General features: G+C 38.1%; 1 protein-coding gene across 3 annotated transcripts in view; it reads left to right on the plus strand.

Moving 5' to 3' along the window:
• The window catches only part of LOC121505440 (ankyrin repeat and BTB/POZ domain-containing protein BTBD11-A), a 358,909-nt gene extending 334,524 nt beyond the window's left edge, over positions 1-24,385 (plus strand). The window contains exons 10-18 of one of the 3 annotated variants that reach the window (XM_041780786.1): positions 1,966-2,207; positions 9,280-9,458; positions 9,735-9,843; positions 12,333-12,435; positions 12,522-12,603; positions 12,717-12,785; positions 12,876-12,989; positions 13,549-13,826; positions 16,400-24,385. In XM_041780786.1, coding sequence (XP_041636720.1) covers positions 1,966-2,207; positions 9,280-9,458; positions 9,735-9,843; positions 12,333-12,435; positions 12,522-12,603; positions 12,717-12,785; positions 12,876-12,989; positions 13,549-13,779 — 1,129 coding nt within the window. In that variant the 3' untranslated portion in view covers positions 13,780-13,826; positions 16,400-24,385. Of the gene's footprint in view, positions 1-1,965; positions 2,208-9,279; positions 9,459-9,734; positions 9,844-12,332; positions 12,436-12,521; positions 12,604-12,716; positions 12,786-12,875; positions 12,990-13,548 lie in introns of all 3 variants that reach the window. The other 2 variants (XM_041780785.1, XM_041780787.1) reach the window with 2 other exon arrangements.
• Positions 24,386-24,787: the final 402 nt, after the last annotated feature.

Here is a 24,787-nt window from a genome sequence, read left to right on the forward strand (position 1 = left end):
AGCGTCGTGAGCCCCTTCACACTGCAGTGGGATTGCTTTGGAGAGGATGCGGAGAAAAAGTTGTCCTCTCTTTTACAGTTTCTTGGTGAATTTAACAGGGTGAAACTTCCACTGCACAGCTGCTGCCTTTGAATTTGTGCTTTATTCTGCAGGGACGTGGCAACATTTCAAACACAGAGGGGTCTGTTTCATGTCAGAAGAAAACCACTTGTTCTTAAAACTTTGTGAAGTCAGAGTATTATGATGAATAAAAGAATAGGGAACGAGATTGCTGCGTATACAAATACTATTACACTTACACCTTACATTTTTAATGCACCCTGTCACAAATGTAATGTAAAGGCCATCTAGTTACTCAGTCTTACTGTTGCATTATTTAAGTAATGAAAGAAAGTACCAGATTACGGCTTTCTGTCACTAATAGTTTTTCCTCCCACATTTTAGCTTTTATATTCCTTTCAATGCCACTCTCTCTCTGTACCAGTTCAACAAAAAAACCCTGCAATGTGTCATAGGTCCATTTCCACAGCCTCTGCCTTCCATCTTTTATCACCTGACTCTTGAAGTCTGCACCTTGTAACTCAAACCTGTGTCTGATCGAGTGTATCTGCGCCTTCTTCACCTTCATACAGACAAGTGAGCATACAGGAACTGACCTAATCCAACACAGTGCAGTGAATGTTGTCAAATGATTGTAGTATAAAGACACCTGTGTCTTGAAGGTCCAGGCGGTATTCATGGCTACCATTACACCATGAAGACAAAAGAACACCCTAATCAACTTAGAGGAAAAAAAATTAATCTGCTCCTAAGCCATAGTTCTCTTGCAGACTGAGAAAAGATTGTCTGTTTTACCCTCTAACTTTACAAGCCTTCCAGGGCCGACTGCTGAGAAGCATCCCCACAGCATGATGCTGCCACCACAGTGCTTCTCAGTGGGGATGGTGTGTTTGACATCTAGTCAGATGGCCAAAAAGCTGTCATGTAACTCTGGATTCCAGCTCAATTCTGTGAAGAAACTCTTCAAACTAAACACTGCAATCATGTTTTAGACAATAGTGTGTGTTCCTGTTTGCTCCAGTGCAGAGAGCGTGAACACTCGACCGGCCTGCACTCAGCTCTGAACTGCGGGGCTGACTCTGAGCCAGGCCTTGTCACCGAAAATCAGCGCTGGACTTAAACGAAGCTACTGTGGCTGAATGAGAGCAAACCCTGCAGCCAGGCTCCAAAAATCCTGCAAGAAGCCCTTCAAGAGGAGTGGAGGCTGTTAAAACTGCGGATTACAGCCTGTAACGTTCAGAAATCACATTACGGAGTAATAGTTTGGCCAAAATATTCCCTCACTAAGACCGATCAAACAAAATTTCCTACAGGGCTTCAAAGTGTTGACAGTGAGCCTCCCACTGACATGTCATCAGTGATCAAACAATCTGAGAACCAGGAAATGAGGATGTGTCGCCCCTCCTCTGGAGCAGATGGTGCACTGATGCATCCTCAGGCTGTGATCACGCTGAATACGCCGCGTGTTTGAGCCCTTTTATCCAGCTTTGCTGCAGCATTGTGCCGTAGCATGATTCTGCAGACCCGATAACTAGCTTTAATCCAGCTTGATGCATTCTGACTCGACACACCAGTTATAGAAATTCAGAGAAGCTTAATTAAGTACATGAGAAGATTTTGAGTGCCATCAGAGCTGGAGGGCGTCATGAGCTTAATGTGGAGTTAACACAGTGCATGTTTGCTTAATTTAGAACCATTTCCCAGTCTGTTATCATCCACTTCACAACTTCCTCGTACTATTCAACCTCAGGCTGTGCTAGGTGTTTTTCACAGTTATCTCCTGCTCCTCTCCCGTTCTTTTATTCCCTGTTTCTTGACCTTAAAACAGTCTGTCAGTACGTCTTCACACTCTGCTCTCCTTTAACCTCTGTCTCACTTTGTTATCTTCTCTCTTCTCCCCTCCAGGAATGTTTTCCGGAAGCTCCTGGCACAGTCGGAGAAGGAAAAAGGGGATGTTCTGTCCCTGGAGGAGATTCTCGCCGAGGGTTCGGATCCTGGCGAGAAGAGGCTGGTGCCGCAGGCCAACGGCGGAGGAGGAGGAGGGACGCTGCGAACAGGAAAGGCCAAACTGAGGGCCCTGAGAGAGGCCATGTACCATAGCGCAGAGCACGGCCATGTGGACATCACCATAGACATCCGCAGCTTAGGTCAGATTTACTAATGCATGCTTCACTGGCACACGCACGCCTCTCGCTCTGTGGTGCCTCCAGCTGTCCTGGAGATGTGCTCATGCTGTGCCTGTCCTGTCCCGTCCTGTGCTGTCCTCTACACACGCTCAGAAACCCTGCTACTCATTCAGCCATTAAACAGAGGCAGGAGTTAGGATTTTATATGTGGCAATCATGAGCGTCAATACCAGCATCATCCATTTCACTCAACATTAGACTTCGAATTAATTGACTTTTCTTTCATAGGACAAAAAACACTAAATATTAGCATCAAAAGTTTCACAAGATCCTTTACAGATGGCATTTCCCAGCTTATCATAAATTGTAGATATGCTATCTGGATTGTAATTATACCTTTATTTGCTTTCTTGATTGGGGGATTAAACACTTGAACATCATGTACAACAAATATGAAGACATGAAGAGGCGGATTATCTCTTGAATCGTAACAAAACTCTTGGTATTTATGATGCAAAATACAGTGCGTTTTGGATTATCATTTTGTCTGACCACAGAACAGTTTTCCATTTTGCCTCAGGCTATGTTAACCCTCAACCTGCATAAAAACCACCCTCTTTAACTTAAGTATTGATTAGGAACAACCTCCATAAACCTGTAGGTTTTGGAAAAACTGCACAGGATTACAATGTTTAAAAAAAAACCTTTTATTTCTCAGTTTTAACTATAACTGCCTTCATCCTAAAGCTTGTTTACATTTTTTAAATGTTTGATTGGTTCTCATCATGTACAATAAGTATAAAGACCCATCAAGAGGCAGATTATCTCTTTAATTGACGGAAAACTCCAAGGTATTGACGCTGGGACATGTAGGGTGTTGTTTTAGCTTATTTAGGCCTGATATAAAGTTTGGGTCCTTTTACCTTCAAGACCAGAACAGTTTTCCATCTTTGCCTCAGCCCATTTCCACCCATTTAGACCTAAGTCTTCATTAAAATACACTCTGTTAGCCCTCTGAGACCAACATTGTCGTATACAACAGGGAGAGACACAGGTTACAAAAAGCTAAATAACTTTTGAACCAGAAGTCGTAGTTATGGAAGTTTTGTTGTTTAAATGATGCTATCCATGCCTTCGTAACCCTTACTAGTGTTGTACTCAAAACCACACTATCCGAGACCAGAGTGCACCAAGACCAAGACTTTTGGGGGTTGAGACCGAGTCACGACCGAGACCATTAACAATCAAATTTTAAAAAAGCATGAAAAGGTTGAACAGCTAAAGGGCATTCTTTCTTTAATTTTAGTTTTCTTTTTAATAAATCTGGCAGATAAAAACAAGTCTGCAACTCTTTCAAAGCACAACATGCAATTAACAAATTTGTTCATGTAACTTCTTGTAAAAAGAAAAAATCCTAAAAGCCATTGACAAATCTGGAATAATTTTATCTGTAATAAGGTGGACTGATGTCAGAGTTTTTTCAGGTGTAGCTATTTGTTATTTTAGCAAGTGCTTCTTCTTATTATCACATTAATGAAGTCAAAGAATAGCAGATCAGTGCCGGTCTCTACTGGTCTTGATGGAAAATCCTGAGTACAGCCAGTCCGAGACGGAGACAAGACCAAGACATTCAAAATGTGGTCTTGAGACCAGTCTTGAGTTCTACAACACTAGCCTTTGCACACACTTCTTTGCAAGCCTTGAACTTGGGTGACTTTCCAAGGTCTTTAAAGATTAAATCAACACCAGTAACTCTGATATTGAACGTCTTTCTGTTCATCCCTTCTCCGATCATTTCTGCCGCTAGCTTGGTGTTATCCACTATATTGTTGTCTCATGGGCTGTGGCAACCAATGGCAGGCTGTTCCGCCGTTGCACCATGCTTTGTCAAACTGCACATGTCATAACAGTGGAGACGGCCTGAATAGCTCATAATGGAGAGAAAGAGGGACTGTGATGTGGCCCTCTGTGTGTCTGCAGACAGGAACTCCAATTCAGCCAATGTAAAAATATGAATATTTTTTGTCAAAGAATGATTTTTTCTTTACTTTTTTGGTCCCCAAGAAATGGGAAAACAAGTTTGTACAAATTTTTTTTTGAGTCATTATTGTTTACGGTGTGTCACACATAAAAATCTTTCAGTTTTAAACCTTAGTAATCTTTAAAATAATGTCTATATACCTTTTTGTGTTTGAAAAACTGCACAGGAGCTCAATGTTTACAGAAACCTTTATTTCTTAGTCTCAATTGTAGATGGAGACTTGAAATCAAAACAGCTGGAAGAATAGATCCTTTTTTAACTACTACTAAATGCCTTCATTATAAAGTTTTCAAAACAATCAGTCGGTCAAATCAAAATCATTACATTCTACTTCTGAAACATGTCCCCCATCAGCTGAGTCGTTTCTGCACTTACATTATGATGTGGGTCTTCACCACTGTTGATTTTGTGTCTTAAATACAACTGTAGCCGTCGTCTTTGTCATGGCTGGAATTTTGAAACCTTGAATTCCCTATAGTGTCATTGGATTGTCTTTCTGTTTGACCACAGAACAGTTTTCCATTTTGCCTCAGTCCATTTCAATCCATTTAGACCTAAACCTGCATAAAAACACCCTCTTAAACCTAAGTATTATTGGAAAAACAACCACTACAAACTTTTTAGTTTTGAAAATGAAACACAAAGTCATCCACAAAGAAATAACAGTACTGTGCAGAACTTTTAGACACATTTGAGCCAAATTTAGGCTGAAGTAAGGTGTGTAAAGGCAAGTTAGCTGTCTGATGGCAACAGGGGTTGGTAGGAAAGCATAGGGTACCGTCCAGGCAGGTAGTAGGGTTGCCATGAGCCCCTGGTTGTGCTGTGGATGTCTGAAGGCCTGAAAACCACCAACAGAGATGCCTTCAAGCTTAACCTTGGCTGCTAAGTGACACATGTGTTGAAATGTGTCTGGCTTGACTCTGGCCACCCCCTTACCCCCTCTCCAGCCCCGGGTTGTGGAATCTTAGTGCCTTATATTCCTAAAACTTGAACACATGACTTTACACAAACTAAAAGAAAAGAAATCAGGCTTTCTTTGTGAAGCCAAAGAAATGCTTTTAATGCTTCAGACGAACATTAATTATGTCCACCCACAGTGTTTTTAATGCTCCTCACACCCGCCTTGCTCCAATGTCTTTAATTTAAAGTCTCTTCAATCAGAGTAGGGCCCCAGAAGTTTTCCTTACTGAATAGCCTATCACTGTTGTCTTTAAATGGATAATTATGACAGAATGAGGCAGAAAGACATGCTGGTGTTGAGGGGAAATTATTCAAACAGGGCTGTCTGCTAAAACAGAGCCATCACGGATAACTCTCTCGTCTTTATGCCTTCTCATTGATCAAACTGTAGACAAGACACACTACCATTTATACCATTTGTACCTTATTGTATAAATTGGACTTCTCATCACTCCCAGTAGCAAAAAACAAATAAATAAATGCTAAAAAGATGAATTAGAATGGAATAAGCATTTAAAATAGACAAAAGTCATATCACAATATACACTGCTGTGCTGTGTTTGTTTCCTGTAAAATTTCATCACCATGCTATATATGTTGCTTGTTTAATTTTCCCTAAAGACAAAGTTTAAATCTGTCAAGCTCAACATGGAGTTATGAATACGAATAATGTGTTAACTCATGAGCTTTCCAGTTTCTGGTAGGCTGATTTTGCCCGGCTGGAGGCAGATTCATGGTACCCACATGACTGTTTGCGTGATGCCGATTACGTCATCTGTCACAGTCTGTGAGCATTAGAGCCGACCGGGTACGGCTGTCCGCGTGCGGCCCAAAATGTATCATCCAGGGGGCTGCGAGCTTGTTTCATGGCTTTGTATGTTTGCAGTGGGTTTCACCATCACTGATCCTCTTCTCATTAGGAGCTCTCACACACGCACTTTCTCTCCTTCTGGGTAAAATTCAGGGAACCAAGGAGCTCTTGATTTGCTCTCAGGAGGTCACAATCACGTTTGTAGTGTGTGTTAGGAGTGCTGAAGTGTGATCAACTGCTGCTCCGGTATTTTAGTGATTGTGCAGAGCTAAGCCGAGCATCTTTTGTCTGCAGAGTCAGATTTAAAAGAGTGGCATTGATCCCCTCATCATATTCTTGATGAGGAAGGAGAGTTTAGGTATTTCCCCAAACATATTCTTCAAGAAACTTCCTGCCCATGTTGGCTTAAAACCAAAGGTAAAAAATGTCGTACAAAATATCTTATTTTTTAAGTGTATTCATATTTGTACAGCCTAACCACGGCTGGAGTAACCCCATCTTTTGAACAAAAAGTGTGTATTTAAACTTTTAAATGAAAGTTTAAAAAATAAATAAATAAATAAATGAAGTTAAAACATCAGAAAACTACTTTCTGCTAGTAATACGACTCCAACTGCCAGACAGAGGAGGGTTGAAAAGTACTGTGGTATTTAATGTGTTTATGTGAGTCATAGAAATGTGATAGGGAGGCTGACCATGTGGCTATATTTCCTTGACCTATAAGTCAAAGTGATAGCGTTAATGAAATGCATTTATGAAATATTACATCAACAAGCAAGGTATGAACATGAGGCCCAATGACCTTCACTTTTGACCAATAATGTTCAAGTCCAACCAGTTCATCCCTTAGTTTGAATGGACATTTGTGCAAAGTTTGGAGGAAATTCCTTCAAGCATTCTGGAGATATCAGGCCCACAAGTTAAGGATGAACATGAGGCCCATTGACCTTCACCTTTGACTAATAATGTCCAAGTCCAACCACTTCATCCCTTATTTGGAGTGTAAATTGGTGCAAAGTTCCTTCAAGCATTCTTGAGATATCATGGTCACAAGATAAGGATGAACATGAGGCTCATTGACCTGGACCTCTGACTATTGATCTCCAAAATCTTCTATCAGTTTATCATCATGTCGCAGTGAGTGTTTATGCAAAGACTGAAACAGATCCCTCAAAGCATTCATGATATAATGCATTTACAAGAAAGGGATGAACTTGAGGCCCAAGGACCTTGTCCTCAGATCTCTCAAATCTGTGTAACTCATATTAGAATTATAGTTGGCATATCTGCAACGTTTAAAGGAAACCCCCTATAGCATTCTTAAGATATCATGTTTTTCAAATACTGTGTCTTCAAGCAATGGATGAACATGAGGCCCAAGTAACTTTAACCTTGAACTATAACATCAAAATCTAAGTCGTTGATCTTTGAGGCAAGGTCAATAATTGTGCAAAGTTAGAAGACAATCAGTCAAAGCAATTTAGAGTTGTTTTGTCCACAAGCAAGGTATGAACATCAGGCCCAATGACGTTTCACTTTCGACCAATTACGTGAAAGTCCAGCCAGTTCATCCCTTAGATGGAGTGGACATTTGTGCAAAGTTCCTTCAAGCATTCTTGACATATTATGCCAGCAAGATAGGGATGAACACGAGGCCCATTGACCTGGACTTCTGACCAATGATCTCCAAAATATTGTCAGTTTATCTTCATGTCACAGTGAGTGTTATGCAAAGATTGACAAAGATCCCTCCAAGCATTCATGGTATAATGCATTTACAAGAAAGGGATGAACATGAGGCCCAATGAACTTTGCCTTGAACGATGACCTCCAACTATCTTTAAGTTCATCCTTAAAGTTAAAAGATAATCAGTGAAGGCATTCTTGAAAAATTGAAGACCTCAAATTGAAGACCTCAAAAATCTAGTTAGTTCATCCTTGAAATGGGGTTAATATTTCTACACAGTTCTAAGAAAAACTGTCAAAGTGTTCTTTACATATTGTGTCCACAAGCAAGGGATGAGCATGAGGCCCCAAGACCATGAACCTTGATGAATGGCCTCAAAATGTCATTGGTTCAGCCTTTAGACAGGGTCAAGAGTAGTGCAAGTTTGTAAGCGGGCTTTAGATATCATGAGATATCGGAAAGCAACTGATAAGCATCAAGCCCGATTAATTCCACCTTTGATCTATGACCTCCTAAATCTTATCAGCTCATCAAGTAAGAGTAGATTTTTTTTTTTTTTTTTTTCAAAATTTGAAGATAATCTTTACAACTATTCTTGCGTTCTTCTGTTCCGAGGAAAGGCATGAACATGAGGCCAAGTGATTCTGATCTTTGACCTATGAACTCCAAAAATCTTATCAACTCATCCTTGAATCAGAGTGGACATTTGTGCAAAATTGGGAAAAAAAAACCCTAACTCTATATTAGAGAGACCTTATTCACAAGGATGGTTTGGGAAGCAAGGAATGAACATGAGGCCCAGGGGGAGGCCCCTAAATTTGGGCTCATCCCTGAATCAGAGTGAACATTTGTGCAAAATTTGTAAAAACATCCTTTAAAGAATTCATGCATTTCCATAGTCACAAGTAAGCAATGAACATGAGGTCCAGTGAATTTCACCTTTGACCTCTGACCTACCAGATCCAGTCAGTTGTGGAATGTTCTGCTAAATTTGAAGAAATTCCAGGGGGTGTTTGGTGCCTTGGAAGTTTTGTATCCATCCCCTGTCTTACACTTTTTAATAGCCTTTTCTCTGAGTTGCTCAGAGTGTTCTTGTGTCTTTATGGTGTAATGGTAGCCAGGAATACTGATTAAACAGTGCCTAGACCTTCCAGACACAGGTGTCTTTATACTCCAATCACCTGAGACACATTCTGTACTGCTAGCATCAGTTGGCACATGAAGAAAAAAAAAATCAAATCTGAGAACATGGGAAAAGATTATTTTGTGCATTAATTGCTGGATAAATTAAACCCCTTATAAATGGATGATCTCCATTATTCGACTCATCATTTCAGGTTATATTAATGTCACATTGCCATATTTGTCAAACATTTCTAACACTACATTCTTTCATTGCTTTCTCCCTTTATGTTCCTGCCTGATCCTCCAATTTTCCCATAATCCCCTCCCCATGCAATCGCCCTTCACCTCACTCTCACCCCATGCAGTGATGGAAACATGGTCGGTTCTGTCGCTCTTGAAAAACCAGCTTCTGACTGATTGGTCCGTTGCTTTTCTCGTGTATTCACTGTCCGCGTGCTGTCGTTCCCAGGCGTTCCCTGGACGCTGCACACCTGGCTCGAGTCCCTGCGCACCTGCTTCATCCAGCACCGCCGGCCGCTCATCCAGGGCCTCCTCAAAGACTTCAGCTGCATCCAGGAGGAGGAGTACACCGAGGAGCTCATCACACACGGCCTGCCGCTCATGTTCCAGATCCTCCGAGGCAGCAAGGTCAGCGCAGCTCCTTTTCATGCGGCCGTAAACAAAACGCTTGTTAGAGGAAACATCAGACAAAGTGAGGCGGGATTTCTGGGGATACAAGCTGTCCTGAGCTTGTGCGCAGGGGTGACATTAGCACTCGTATTTGCATATTTTCAGCTGCATTCCAAATCATATTATCATACATTTGCATGAAAATTTTGTCCCTGGATGTATCAGAGGGTAATAAAAGGCCACTAAACTTTAATCTCTATAAACTTTCCGCCCTCTCGTGTGTTTGTGTCTTAGCAGAATGAGGTGATAAGCCAGCAGCTGTCAGTCATCTTCACGCAGTGCTACGGGCCCTTCCCCATCCCTAAGCTGACAGAGATCAAGAAGAAACAGACCTCACGCTTAGGTAAGAATGCCAGTTAAAAATAGAGAGTTCCTCAACTTGTTCTCATCGCTGATGCATTAAGTGACGAGGAGCTGACAGCACACTGAGAGTGAAAGTGGCAGCCTGAAAGTTTCATGTTTAAGAAGAAGATTTATTCAGGTTTGAGTGCTTAATTCTTAAATATAAGTTGATTTTTCTTCATATTCAATAAAGGTATTCTCTTTAAGCATTTTATCTGTAGTTTATTTTCTTTTTTTTTTTTCTTTCTCCAGCAAATATTTAAGCTTCTATGAGCTAATTAGAGAATGAGTAGTTTTGTTATGCATCAGTCAGAATTTTAAAATGCCAAAAACACAGATATAAGTGATCAAAATTTCAGAGAATTGCTAGCTACAATGCAGAACTATAATTATGTCACAAAACAAGATTGGCATTTAGGAAACATCTAAACGCAGTTTAGCAACCAAACCTACTTTGGGTTATCTTTCCAGGAGATTGTTGAATCACTATATCAAAGGAGTCATTGGCATTTAGAAAAATCCTCCTTGGTAAAGCCATGAATTTTTTTTTAAAGGAGTAAAGTTAGATGTTTGCGTCTTTTTCTTATATATTTTTAACACAAAAACAAGAGGACTCTAATGAAAAATCTTAAATATTTAAATTTCCAGCAATACAATTAATTCTTTTATACTTATGATGGGTTTTGAAAGCAGATTTATACATAAATCAAAGTTATGGTATGATTTATATGGTGGCTCTAAAGTACAGGCGCAAAAAAAAAAAGAACATGAAAATGAAAAAAAAAAAGAAAAAAAATTACAAAATATTTAAAAGAAAATCTTACAGGACAAATAAATTTCACTAATCTCAAGAATATAAAAGAAAACAAAATTCTCTGAATATTTTCAGTTTCTGGAAGCAGTTTTACAATTTATGAAATGTTTTTTTAATATTTTGACTGGAATGTTTGAATGCTTTCAATTAAATAATTTAAACATTTAATTAATTTATTTTGTTTTGGAATAAATGTTGAAGTGAGGTAATTCAACATTATGCATTTTATTTAATTTTTTTTTTACAAAATCAGAAAAATATTTGTTTTTTTATGTTAGGTGTAAATGCATTTGAAAAGTTTTTCCTTTGCATTTTGTAAAAAAAAATAGAGGGAAGGGTTATTACACATTAAAATGTTTTCATGAAATATTTGGCATATTGACAGAAGTCTTTGTGTCTGTGAATTTATGATTATTGAATTATTTCTTTTTGGAAATTGATATTTCTTTTTTTAAATGAGTTTTGTAAGAAATGTTTGGGAAGGTTTATTAAACATTTTTCTAATTTATTTTATGTGTTTTACAGTTTTTATAACATGTTTTTTGCACTTCAAATATGTTTTTCATTTGTTGAAAAAAAATTTGTTTTGTTGTTTCATTTTATTAAATTTTTTCTTTTTTTTGAGGTTTTATTAAATACGTTTGTTTTATTACTTTTTGCTTTTTTTTTTTTACAAAATATTTTTGCACTTTGTGATATTTTTCCAAAATTTATTTTATGTTCGGGAGAATTTTTCATTTAATAGAAAAACAAACTTTTTTTTAGCAAGACCCATTTTGCATCTAGAGAAATGTTTGTTTTTTATTGTCATGTTTTTGCTGTTTGTTGAATATTTTTGCATTCAATCAAATTTTTTCATGTTTCATTTACTAATTGGTCTTTTTCAAGTTGTTTCCGTATGTTTTTTTTCTTTTTTGCATGTATTTATTTATTTTGCAGTTGACCTCTAGGGCTTCTGTAGTTTTATCCTCATGATTACTATTACATATCTGAAGCATTTTTTTTTTTTCATGAAAGTCAAGGTAGTTTTATTTCAGCATTTAACAATGAAAATTTGAACAGTCATTATATTTTGAATAATCCTCTTATGATAGAATTTTTAGTTTAATCTGTCAAAGTGAAAGAAACTTACATGTTTCAAATGAGATAAAACAGATTGGAATACATTTGTGCAGCAGATTACAATGCGGTAAGGCCTTGTAAGTTGCTCAGAGTTCTTTAGAGGAAATTAAAGTGCAGAAGAAGAAATTCACAAACTGATAAAGAAATCACTGTCAGTGATAAATCCAGTTGTTTCCTGATGTTTTTCACAGTATGAGCATGAAGAGGCAGTGACTCTCTGTGCTGCAGTGCCACCTAGTGTTTCATAGTGCAGGTTCTGAATTTAATCAGGAATGGATTGCTTTTTGTTTGTGAGGATAAATTATTAATTCATCGTGATGTTCAGACTCAGAGCTCAAAGGGCTGGACCGAATTTCACCTGGCATCATTTTAGAATACAAATCACATAAATTTATTATATTCTAGAGCTGCTGCAGAGGGATAAATCTAACTCACGGTCGTTTGGGACAACAGCATCTTAATCTTTTGTTTTTATGGTCTGTATTAACTGTTAATGAGACCTAATGAGAAATAAATAGTCAGATTTTATTGGATCTGGTTGTTTGTTCTTTCAGACCCTCACTTCTTGAACAACAAGGAGATGTCTGACGTCACGTTCCTGGTGGAAGGGAAACCTTATTATGCACATAAAGTTTTGCTGTTTACAGCTTCACAGAGGTAAAGATGTCATTTGTGTTTATGTAAATGCACATTCTTTTTATATACAGCTGTAAATAACCCATAAATCCTTCTGTTTCCTCCAGATTCAAGTCACTGCTACAGAACAGACCAGCAGCAGAGAACACGTGTATTGAGATCAGCCACGTCAAGTACTGTATTTTCCATGTAAGAGCTATCTAATTATCAAAAAAACAGCAAACCAGCATACTATTGTTATCAGCCTCTGATGCTTTTAAGCCTGCAGCATCTGTGAGCATAAGCCCTTCTCTGTGTTACAGCTGGTCATGCAGTATCTGTACTGTGGAGGCACCGAGTCTCTGCACATACGCAACACTGAAGTGATGGAGGTAAGACAGACTTACCCAAAGCCTGCTGAGCGACAGAGCTAGTATTAGCATTTCTAATCCTCGTTCTGTGTGGCTGTACTGTTCCTGCAGCTCCTGTCTGCAGCCAAATTCTTCCAACTAGAGGCCCTTCAGAGACACTGTGAGATCATCTGCTCCAAGAACATCACCACCGAGACCTGCGTGGATCTCTACAAACACGCCAGGGTGAGACCATGAGGACTGGCGTTCAATCAGCTGTCTTTTATGAGGAATCAGAAATGAATAAACAAACAAGATCACCACACCCACGCTATCTTTTCTAAGGTGTTCTTATTAAACGCTGCTCTTTCTCTTAAATGCTAATGCTCAAAATTGATCAAATCAGATAGAAAGTAGTATTGGAAAGGGTTCGCTTACAGTCATGATCTGCATCTAAACTTGTTTTGTTCTTCTGTTAGTATTCTAATCATTATTTTCAGCCTCAGCAGGTACTGCTTTTCAGCAGAAAGATCTGAAAAACTACAATGCACAATCAGCCCATTAGTAAACAGCAGACAGGAAAATTAAGCTACTAGTTTGCGGCCACAGTTTCACAAATTCTCAACTTTAAAGAAACTTTGAGCAGGAAAATGAAGAACAGCAGCAGAAACAGTGGGTATATAAAATCTATTTTCAAACAATAACACAACAACACTAATAATACCCGTTGATAATATTAGTAATGCCTGTGCACCCACTGCAGCCAACAGGAGGTGGAAAGCTAATATTTTTTTTGTCATTGTAGTTCCTGGGTGCCTCCGAGCTCACAGCATTCATCGAGGGCTACTTCCTGAAGAACATGGTGCTGCTGATTGAACTCGACAGCTTCAAGCAGCTCCTATACGAAGCTCCTCCACCCGAGAGCCCCGCCTCCAGCCCGGGCATCTGCTCCGACATCCTCCTAGAGCTGGAGAAGACTTTGGCTGTGCGAATCCGCTCCATCCACCTCTCCACCTCCAAGGGCTCTGTGGTCTGACGCCATCGTTTCCCAGAGGCCCTCTGATTCAGGCACACAGCATCCATGTAACACCGTTTTTATATGACCAGTGCCCCCTACAGACCATTTAAACGCCATAACCAATGTTTTTCTCTTATGTCATGTTTAGGGGTGGAAGCTTAAATGCTGTTTTAATGTCACATCATCTCTAGGTCTGTTGTGTGACAGTCTTTTCTTCTGTCGTCATTTCCCATGAACAAAAGGGAAGATCTGAATGGGCAAGTGTCCAAATTCAAACCCATGAAAATAAGAGAGTAGCTACTGTTAGCCACATTAGTGTATTCTACACCATACAACTGGAAAGGGATACATTCCTAGCTTTCTTATTGTGAGCTAGTTGCCTTAGTTATGTTAACTAGGAAATAGTTTCAACTTGAATTTTGTCCTGTTATCCCTCCAGATATCTACTGAAAGAGTGGAAAGTCACCTTACAATGTAATATCCAAATGTAATTCGTTGCAGGCCAATGTAACATCAGCTAATGTTAGTACTAAACAAAGTTCTTGACAACATTATCATCTTGAAACATTTTAAATATGTAGTAACAGTTAGCTAGTCATGTTATTAAAAGAGATTAAGTCAGTCCCATGTCGTTTTATCTTAAAATTGTTTTGAGTATCAGCTAGCACAAATTAGCTAGCGTAAGCTAAGAATTGGATAAATGCTAACATTGGCTGTTGCAGCTCAGCTGCATCTACCTTGAAATATGTTGTTTTACCTCAACTTATTTTGCTATTGTTAGCTTGCTAACACATTAACAGGTATGTTAGCCAGCTAATCATAGCCTAATGTTAGTTGAAATGTTTGCTGGGACTTGGTTAAATGCGAAGTTAGCTGTTTTAGCTTAGGTTTTAGAACCTTAAGAATCTGTCATTATCAAATTTATCATTTTGCTTTGAGTATGTTGTTACTGTTAGCTAACAGCGAGTTATGATTTGTCCCTCTGGATAGCGACTAAAAGAGTAAAACTTCAACCAAATATTAATTGCGAAATATTTTTAATTGCATGCTAATGTTTAACAGCAGCCAAAGTTGGTAGGTCTTAATCAAGGTCCTTGCTTTTAGCATTATTTTCCACAATACATTCTGAAAGGGGAGAGTTCAAAGCTAATATGAATATTTGCTTAGAAATTAGCAGGAATGTCAGTGACAGATTTGTTGAATGCTAAAATTTGATGTTGTAGCTTAAGATTTCAGTACCTTATGTCTATAGAATATGTTTTACTTCAAAAATGTTGTCATTGTTAGCTTGTTGGTATCTCAAAAGTGTTTGAGTGTCAGCAGGCAAATAGGTTAGCAAGGTACTGGTAATGCCAGTGAAGAGTTAGTAAAATGCTAACATGAGCTCAGCTGAGTCTACCCTAATAGTGATCAAATATATTGTTTTACCCCAACATATTTTGTCACTGTTAGCTAGCTAAAACATTGACCGTTATGTCAGCCAGCTAATGGTAGCAAAATTTGGGCAAAAATGTTTGCTGGGACTTGGTTAAATGCAAAGTTATCTGTTGTGGCTTAGTTTTTAACACCTTAAAAATCTGTTTTCATCAAATACGTCATTTTGTTTTGAGTATATTGTTACTGTTAGCTTACTGTTAGCTCACTGTCATGCCAGCAATAACACTAGTTAGTAGAAATGCCCACAAACATGTCACCCAGGAATCAATTACTAACGTTACTTGTTTGGGCTTTGCTATGTGTACCAAATGAGTTTTCAGATATATTTTCTAAGAACAGACGTGTTGCTATTGTAAGTGGCAGCTCTATTAGCTAGCTAGAAGTATGGTTAGTGAATGTGTTTACTAGTATGAGCTGAATGCTAGAGTTAGCTACTGTGATTCAGTTGTGAGTGCTATAATGAGTCATCCATAGACTTGTTGACTTCAATTATGGCGTGAAGTCCCACATCCATTATTGATATTCTCATTTATTGAAAAGAAGTGGAATCAGATAGCCTTCATTATAGGATGAACAACCGTGGACTCAATGGTATACAACATTACAACCATTTAAGCTTCCTACTTGACATAAGACAAAAAAGAGTGGCAAATATAGTGGCTACAACCTCGTCAATTTATCCTGGCCCTGAAGAGGGGCTGTTAGATTTTTTTTACGTCAGGGATTCCCTTTAATTCTGCCCCATTATGAATCAATTCTAGCATAAATCGAAGAGGGAACTCTCTTATCTCTTAAAGGCTCCCACTTATCATTTAACACCCCACAATAGAAACTGCAAACAAACTAACAGAACTGACTTGACCCAGCAGTATCACTTAGACCTAATTGTGATTATTGTATTTCATATAAGATAAATGCATGAAATACATCTTGTACACCTTTTTTGGCTTAAAGGGTAGAGTAGAAATTTAACAATAAAAGCAGCTTTCTCATCATCTACGATATGAGACTTTGGTTTACATTGAACATCACGTTATGGACAACACATGCCAAAATATTATCCTCCTATACAACCAATTAAAGTGACTAGTAGCATCCCCAGGAGACGGACTTTAGGTGGACTCATTTGAACTTCTTTCCTATTATTCTGTCACTTGTCTGTTGGACGCGTTTCACTGTGTTATCTCTCAACTGTGTGCAGAGGCCAAACTGATCACAGGAACTTCCACTGAGGCCGACACCGCAGCGCTGATTCAACTAAAGTCGGCCCACTCAGTGAAATCTATGCTGACAGATGCTTGAAAACACGGATGTCCAACTGGGAAATTAACTCCACGAAAAAACACTGTCGACTCTTTTTGCATGACACCTACTCAACTGAGCTGCCCTATTGCTTTTTATGCAGATCTTACTTCACGGACCACTTTCTCAAGGTTGAAGTGAGGGGAAAACGCTGCTTACTAAGACTTTCTATCCACTGCAAAACTGACCGAGTGGGATTTTTGGAGATGGATTTGGATTGGCAGGGACTTTCTCTTTAAAGGATATTTAAAAGCAAAGTGTAAATACGTCCCTAAAGTCATCGTGCTGGTCGTTCTTTTTTGTAATCTGATGTACAGTATCCTCCCACACTCGCTTGGCTGATGACACCGGTCTCATTGAATGTGCTCCCTGAGCTGTTTGTTCCCGCTCTATGTGTCTGTTTATGCAAAAGTTGCATGTTTAATCTGTTTGTTTGACTCCTCTGTTTTTCTCTGTAGGTGTGCTGTCTTTGTAGACCTCTAGGGCTGAGTACACTGTTGATTGTTCCAGCTTGAATTTCAATCAGAAGATCTTTTTCTTTCTATTTCTAATACATTCCAGATGATCAGGGTAGACTACAAGATGCAACTTTTTGTTGAAAATTTTTGCTCAATTTCTTAATTACTTGGAAGAGATGTTGGATGAACATTTAGTGTCTACATGAAGTTTATCAGAGACATATTTCTAGTTATTTTTCAATAAATAATTACAAGTAAACATTTTGTGGCTAAAACAAGAGCAAACAAAGGGAATGTTTCTTTAAAGGCTGAATCCTTGAAGTGCACAATACAAAAAATCCATTTGGTGAATCCTTCATGGCCCTATATACCCAAGAATTTATGGTGCACAGTTGGTTTTCTTAATGTTGGTGTAAACCTTTCTTTACAGTCAAAGTATGGCATTACAATTCTGTAAATGGCATACAGAACATAAATACAGTCTTGTTATGATTAATGAAGAAAAAACAAAATTACATGGACGTATAAAAATAAAATAAGTTACCGATCACTATATTAGGCACACCCATTTAGCTACACATTAGCACCAATATCTTATCAGCCAGTAACATGGCTGCAACAAATGCATTTAGGCATGTAGACATAATACATTTTCAGTGTGTTTTGCCTAGTTGGAAGGGGGTCATTCAGTCAGTAAGGCCAGGTATGAACTTAATATCCACTAGAAGTTCTGGAAATCTTGGGAAATTCCCTTTAAAATGATCCGAGAGTTCCAAAGCATAAAAAATCCACCTAAATTTCTCCAAATTTTCAAGACATAACCAAAAAAATCTGTTAAAGAAAAAAAAAAAATTCAAAATACACTCAAAATGTCCTCAATTATTCCCTAAGCATTGACCAAAAATTCCACGAAATTCCTGAAAAATTTCAGGCAAATTTCCCACATTTTCAAAGCATATTCCACCCAAAGTTTCCAATCAAATTCCCAAAACTTTGCAGATTCATTTCCCCAAAATTCTTTGAAAAATTGGGGAAAATTTCCTGACAAATTCCCCCAAACATCCAAACTGGTTCCCTAAAAATTCAGTGATAATTGATCAGGGTTTTTGGTGGAAATTGCCAACACTTAAAAAAAAAAAAAAGAAAAATCCCCAAATTCCTATGAAAGTTCCCCCCCCAAAAAAAACATTTCAAAGTGGTGAAAACTGGCCAAAAATTCTAGCCTAAACTTGTTTAGTTTGTAGCTGGCCTAAGACAACTGAAAAGTTGTGAATGTAGCAATGGTGACAAGAATTCTGGATGACCGTTGAGTTTTGCATTGATAAGAATGGGAAAAAATCCCCTGACACCAGAGAATATAGTGCATGGGTCAGTGGGGTCACATCATTTGTTTGTACATAAACTGCACATACTTACAAGGAGCCCTGCATATAAAGATGTTAACTTATTTTCAGTGTTGATCTTCCAGTTTTAATCCAACTCTGCAGAGAATAGAGCTAAACTCCACCCAAATGGCATTTCAATCTGGGGGATATAGGCAGAGTTTGCCCATCATGCCCTTGGGCAAAGTCATTTGATGTTTTGAATATTTTCATATGTGTCTCTTGTTGTACAGTGATCACTGTTGGGATCTGTTTGCTTATGATAGGTTGGTACAGATTGTTGTTGTTTTTGATGTTAGACACTTTTGCACCATGAGTGAAGCTACTCACTGAGTCTCTCCCCAAAGAAATGGGCCAAGGGGAAGGGTAGTGAGCTGATCCTCATCAAAGAGCATTTCTTAGCTCCATATTTGTCTCTTTGCTTCATCATTGCAAGAGGACTTCCTACCTTGCCACAGGTGTTCAACACAAGGTGGCAAACTTGAAAAAGTAAAAATTAACACCACAAGGGAGTTGGAATGTCAATACTTTCCAAAGTGTAAATCTCACTTAGAACCTTTGAGAATCATATAAACTCAGAGAACTGTTTAAATTGGCACTATTGCAGTTAAATGGTTTTCTGGGTAGATTTCTTCATTTTGGAGAAAATGTGACAAATCGATTCACGTGTCGGTCGCCATATTTGCACAGTGATGTTATCTGGCTGTGTTGTTATTCATCCTGTGAAGTGTCATCCTTAAAGCCTTTTAAATGCACAGGATAAAAATTCTGCTACCAGGTGGCTCTCAACCTAAACAATATGACAAGTACAGGGCAGCGCTGAACCCGCTATGCGCCCTTTAGTAGCGCCTGAAGTCGCAGGCAAGAATTCTGGCTCAGTGGATAACTTCGCTCATGGTGCAAATGTGTCACACATCAAAAAAAATAACAACAATCCACCAGAGACATGGCATTTTCAGTGCATTAACTAACTAGAAATACCATGTACAATGTTACAGAGATGAATATGAGCAATCTTCATAACAAGACACATCCTGTTACAATTATAAAAACTTTTGGAAATATTTGCAATACTGAAGAACTCAGTTTGAAAATTTTATAGCATGGGAATGTTCTATTTTTAAGTCAATATTGATATTTCCATGCAGGAATTCTGCGTATTGTATCTTTAAAGCCAAGTCAAGGCAATAAGAAAGAAGTCACTATAATGTAAAAGATGAGCTGTACATTATCGTTCGTATAAAAGGCCCCAGTGTTAATCTAAGAAAGTCCGTATGTCTTAATATGCAGGGTTCCATCTAAAGCACTGCCTCCAGTAGTTAGAGAGGATAAATTGAAAAATATATTTACATGTGTTAAAGAATATTTCATTTGAAAATGTGAGAATATAATTTTTACTAAAGGATGATATGAAAATGAACTAACAGGCAATAAGGAGGAGCTTTCAGGGAGTCAGATCAAACAGAAGCAAGTCCAAGTGTTGTTTGTCACATTATTTATGTGCAAATTGGCTCAGGTGTTTGGAGATTTGGCTCAGGTGTGTGAGATTTGCCTCCCCTGCAGCTTCAGTACAAAGACGTGTTGTTTCATTTTGGGAATTTGGTGCCAGACCAAAGCTTGGACTGAAATGTCTCTAATTAACTCAGTGGAAAAAAGAAAAAGAAAACATGTTTAAAATTCCACCTTTTGTTTTGCATTTTTTAATTTTCCCACCGATGTGTCACCTGGTGTGCGTTAGATAACACTTCTCTGTTTGTAAAAGGACCAAATGAGGAAGCAGTCACCCATTATTCAACAGCTCTGTTGTTTAAATGATTCACAGTCGCCAGAAATGCTAAAAAGTGGAGATAAAATCAACATGATTAGGAAAAACAATTAACTTGTTATCTGAGCCACCATATATTTAAACAAAGACTAAAGTTTAATGAATGTAATAATGCCACAAAAGACTATTTACAAAGCATGCAATGACTCCAACTCAGCAACAAACCAAAAAGCATGCTTTTCTTTGTTTCCAATGGCTTACCATGCAAATGTCTGCTCATTCTTTGTGATGTTGTTTCCTCTGAAATCTCACATAAATCTCAAATCTTATGACTTCAAATATTGTAGCACATCAAAATTATGTCAACATTTGTTTGGGCCAAACAGAGAAACAGATAAGGTGGTTTTAAGTTCTGTAAATAGTTACAGAAAATGAGCTATAGATGTTATCCTAGGAGTTTATTTTCTTACCTACACACGTACATAGCAGTATATATTTTATTTTACATTCCACAGCTATTTTCTTTTACAAAAGTATAAAAGATGATATAAAAAGATGCTTTAAAGATGAAATTAAGCAATATTTCCTCAGTACACAACAGGATATGGAGCTAGAGTATCATTGTGAATTTAAAGATGGATTACATATACAAATGAGTGACTGAAAATGCTTATTTTCTTTATACAAACCTGGGTTCCAAAAAAGCTGGGACATTTTGTACAATGTAAATAAAAATGGGATGCAGTGGTTTGCAAATCCTTTTGAACTTGTATTCAACTGATTACAGTAAAATACAAGATATTTAATGTTGAAACTGATAGACTTTGTTGTGTTTTGGAAATAGACCCACATTGCGAATTTAATGGCTGCAACATGTTCCAAAAAAGTTGGTACAGGAGCATGTTTACTATTGTGTTACATCATATTCTTTCTTTCTCTAACAATACTCTGTACTTCTTTTGGGTCTGAGGTGGAATTTTTTTTCCCATTCTTGCGTGACGTACATTTTAAGTTGCTTAAAAGTACGGGGTTTCTGATGTCATATCATACATTTTCAATGGGAGACAGGTTTGGACTGCATGCTGGCAAGGCTTGTGCATGCAATCTTATTGTGAAGCCATGTAGTCGTAACTGGCTGTATTGTCTTGCTGAAATAATCAGAGGCGTCCCTGAAAAAGAAATCTGGATTGAAGCATATGCTGCTGCAAAACCTTTATGTATCGCTCAGTACTCATGGCGCCTTCACAGATGTGCGAGTAACCCATGTCATGGGCACTAATACACCCCCACATCAATAGAGATGCTGCGTTTTGAGCTGTGCACTGATAACAGTCTGGGTGGTCCTTTTCCTCTTTAGTTTGGAGGACTTAGTAGCCATTATTAGGTCAAGAAGAGATCTAGCTGCAGTCTGCAGATCTCAGATTACCCCAGACCTCTACTGTGAGATGCCTCATCTGTCAGAACTGAAGGGACTTAATTTGCCCGTACAACATTTAATCTTTTAAAGCCTGGTATCTCAAATAATGGCTAGAAAAATTATCCCTTTTTGGCACTGAGATGTTTATTAAACCTACAATTGAAATCAGAGAAAAGGGAAATTGCCATAAAATTTCACTTTTTCTTTTATATCACATTTGATGTATCAGGTATTTCTGGTAATTGATAATCCACTAGAGGGCATTTTTATCATGTATCAGATTGTATACATAAGGTTATAAAGGAAGTTACTGATTGTGTTGACTGGACAGAGGTCTCAGAAATTAATGTATTAGATCTGCTACAATTGGCTTTAAAGGGTTAAGAATTTAATTTTTAAACAGAAAAACAGTCCAAAGTGTAATCCAGGGTTAAATGATGTATAGAACCGGTTAAGAAGTAGTTATGCAAACTGTGCCTCTTTCCAGCTTCAATAGCTTTCGCTAAAGCTAACATAGCTTGGCTACCTATGTAGATAACATAAGTTGAAAGTCAGTGTAGCAACAAAAAATTTAGCTTAAGATAACAAAGCTAAAGCAAGCCACTGTTCACATAACTACATGTAAAAAGGGGCTAGCTTTAGCACATGTAGCATAAGCTGGTGTAGCTAATATAGCTTTTGTTTGCTGTAGCATTTGCTACATTAGTTATGTAGCTATGTAGGTATTGTGGCTGCATTAGCTTTGATTTAGCTATGTTAGCTACATAATCTACATAGACTTTATAGCAAACAGAGCTTCATTAGCTGTAAATTTAGCTATGTTTGCCACATAGCTACATTATCTATGTTGTCTACGTAGCAGGTGTGATAAGGTAAGGTTGCTGACTTTTAACTTTTTCTATCTTCAATCCAGTTCAGTTCAATTCAAACTTTTATTGTCATTGCACAAAAAAGTACAACTAAATTTTTCTGTGCATCTTGGATAGATAAAAATAATAAAATTAAAATAGGATCCCACTGCTGCATACACACTCACTTTCATATCCACACCCACGTTAAATAACATACATAGAATAAAAAATAAGATAAAAGACTTAAAAACATAAGAAGATTGCACCTTGTATTAATAATATTGCACAGTGTCCACCGATAATGCCAGGATCATGTCATGTCATCATGTCATATTGCACATACTTAAGTCATTGATGCTAAAGGGAGTTCAGTCACATGTTTATCTTAACTTTTGCCTTGATGCTAACCCTAACTGGAAGTTTAACCTTAGCTTGAAACATGTGCCAGCATGTGTTGTGCTTGACTCTGGCCACTCTCTCCTGCCTCATGTTATGGTACATTAGGCCCGTGATGATTCCTTGGCACCCTACACGCCTTACACTTATGCCCATGACAACAATGTCTCCTATTTCACAGGCATTTGCATCTAACAGTTTGCAGCATTGCTACTGGCGCCACCAGACTTCCTCTCTGGACTCTGGAACGACTTCACAAACTGAAGCACAGGCAACAACACTGTCGTTCAGTCTGAACTGAGCTGAAAGAGCACAATTGTCCCCTGCAATGCTTCAAAACAGTCTTGTTACATCTGGAACCTTTGGTCTCAGCTGGACTTGTTTCTGGAAGATATCACAGAGTTCTAGAAGGATCTGACAGACAAATGTCAGAATTTGGCTTCACGTAAGCGTGACGTTGTTGTTGCAAGAATACCCTTCCTTGGAAGATGCCGTCGAGCTTGACCTTGATGAGTCCTTGGCACCCTACATGCCTAAAACATGACTATACACCTTTCCTAGTCTTCTTGCCCCTGTCCCAACTTTTTTGGAACATGTTGCAGGCATCAAATTCAGACTGTATATATATTACCCTAAAACAATTAAGTCTGAACATTAAATGTCTTGTCTTTGCAGTGTATTCAAGTCTAAAATGCGTTGCAAATAACTTTTTTGTTTTTATTCAAATTTTACAAAATGTCCCAACTTTTTCAGAACCGAGGCTTGTAATTTGTGACATCTCATGGTGTTTTTTTTCCTGTATTTCACTCACTTTCACACAGAATTTCTGACTTGAAGTCAAAGATTTTACCCTTTAAGTTTTTATTTATTAAGGCTGATCCTTGCCAGTGTATCGGCCTTTATACTGACTCATTCTACATGCCCATATTTGGATTGAAACATGCCATTTAAAGGTGAAATGTAACTTTAAGATGCAAACCCTTTTACTTCCTCTGAGGTAAAAAGGTTCATAATGATGTCAAGCACTTTCTGTGCCAGTGTTACTGTAGCCTCACTGAAGTATTTGACAGTGAGCTTGAGTTGAAGTCTTATTGTGTTCCTAACAGCAGCTGAATATGGTGTTAGAATATAAATAAGCCAAAAGACTTTAATCTGTTTTTTTAGTCTTAATGTTAGAGGCTAACGTTAGCTTGCCCCTGTACTGGTGCTTTGATTCAAAGTGGGTCAAAGCCGTAGAGTAAGTGTCGGTTCGCATGGCTCTTCTTGTTTAATGTTGTTGAGAATGTGCTTTTGTCTTCACTGAACTCTCCCATTAGTTTGTCTGAGCGTTTCTTTGCCTGCGTATTTGTTCCTGGTAATAAACAACATCTCTCCTAGACGCAGTGGAAACATGCATGGGATATTCACTCACATCCACAGGGGGTGGGATAAACTTTTGCTATTACTTTTCCTTTGATGAGAACATGTATATTGTACAAAATATATATATATGAAATATAAATTATACATGGTGTGAGAAGCAGGGATGTGGTGGAGTATAACAACAAACAGGAATGTTACACTCGTGCTACAGTTTCTGTGGTTCCATGACATGCTTTTGTGGACAGCTAATAAACGACCAGAGTTTAAACCAAAGGTTTGTCGCTTTTTTTTTTTTGCTTTGTTTCTAGCGTGCTTTTGCAGCCGGGTTCATTTTGTCATTTGTATGGGCTCTAACAAACTTAAAATAAATCTTTGATCATTAAAACTCAAACAAAATCTATGATCAGTCTTTGATAACAAGAGGAGAATAAATGCAAATAATCCAAGGTTCAAATTCAAGCAGACTCTCCAGACTCCTGATAGTTTAAATAGTAATACAACCCCAATTCCAAAGAAGTTGGGGCGTTGTGTAAGGTGTAGATAAAAACTGAATGCAATGATTGGCACATCTCATAAACCCGAATGATACTCACAATAGAACATAACATATCAAATGCTGACAAGGACATTTTATCTCTTCACAGGAAAACACACTG

This window comes from Cheilinus undulatus, linkage group 23 (genome assembly GCF_018320785.1).
Source record: "Cheilinus undulatus linkage group 23, ASM1832078v1, whole genome shotgun sequence".
NCBI classification, from domain to species: domain Eukaryota; kingdom Metazoa; phylum Chordata; class Actinopteri; order Labriformes; family Labridae; genus Cheilinus; species Cheilinus undulatus.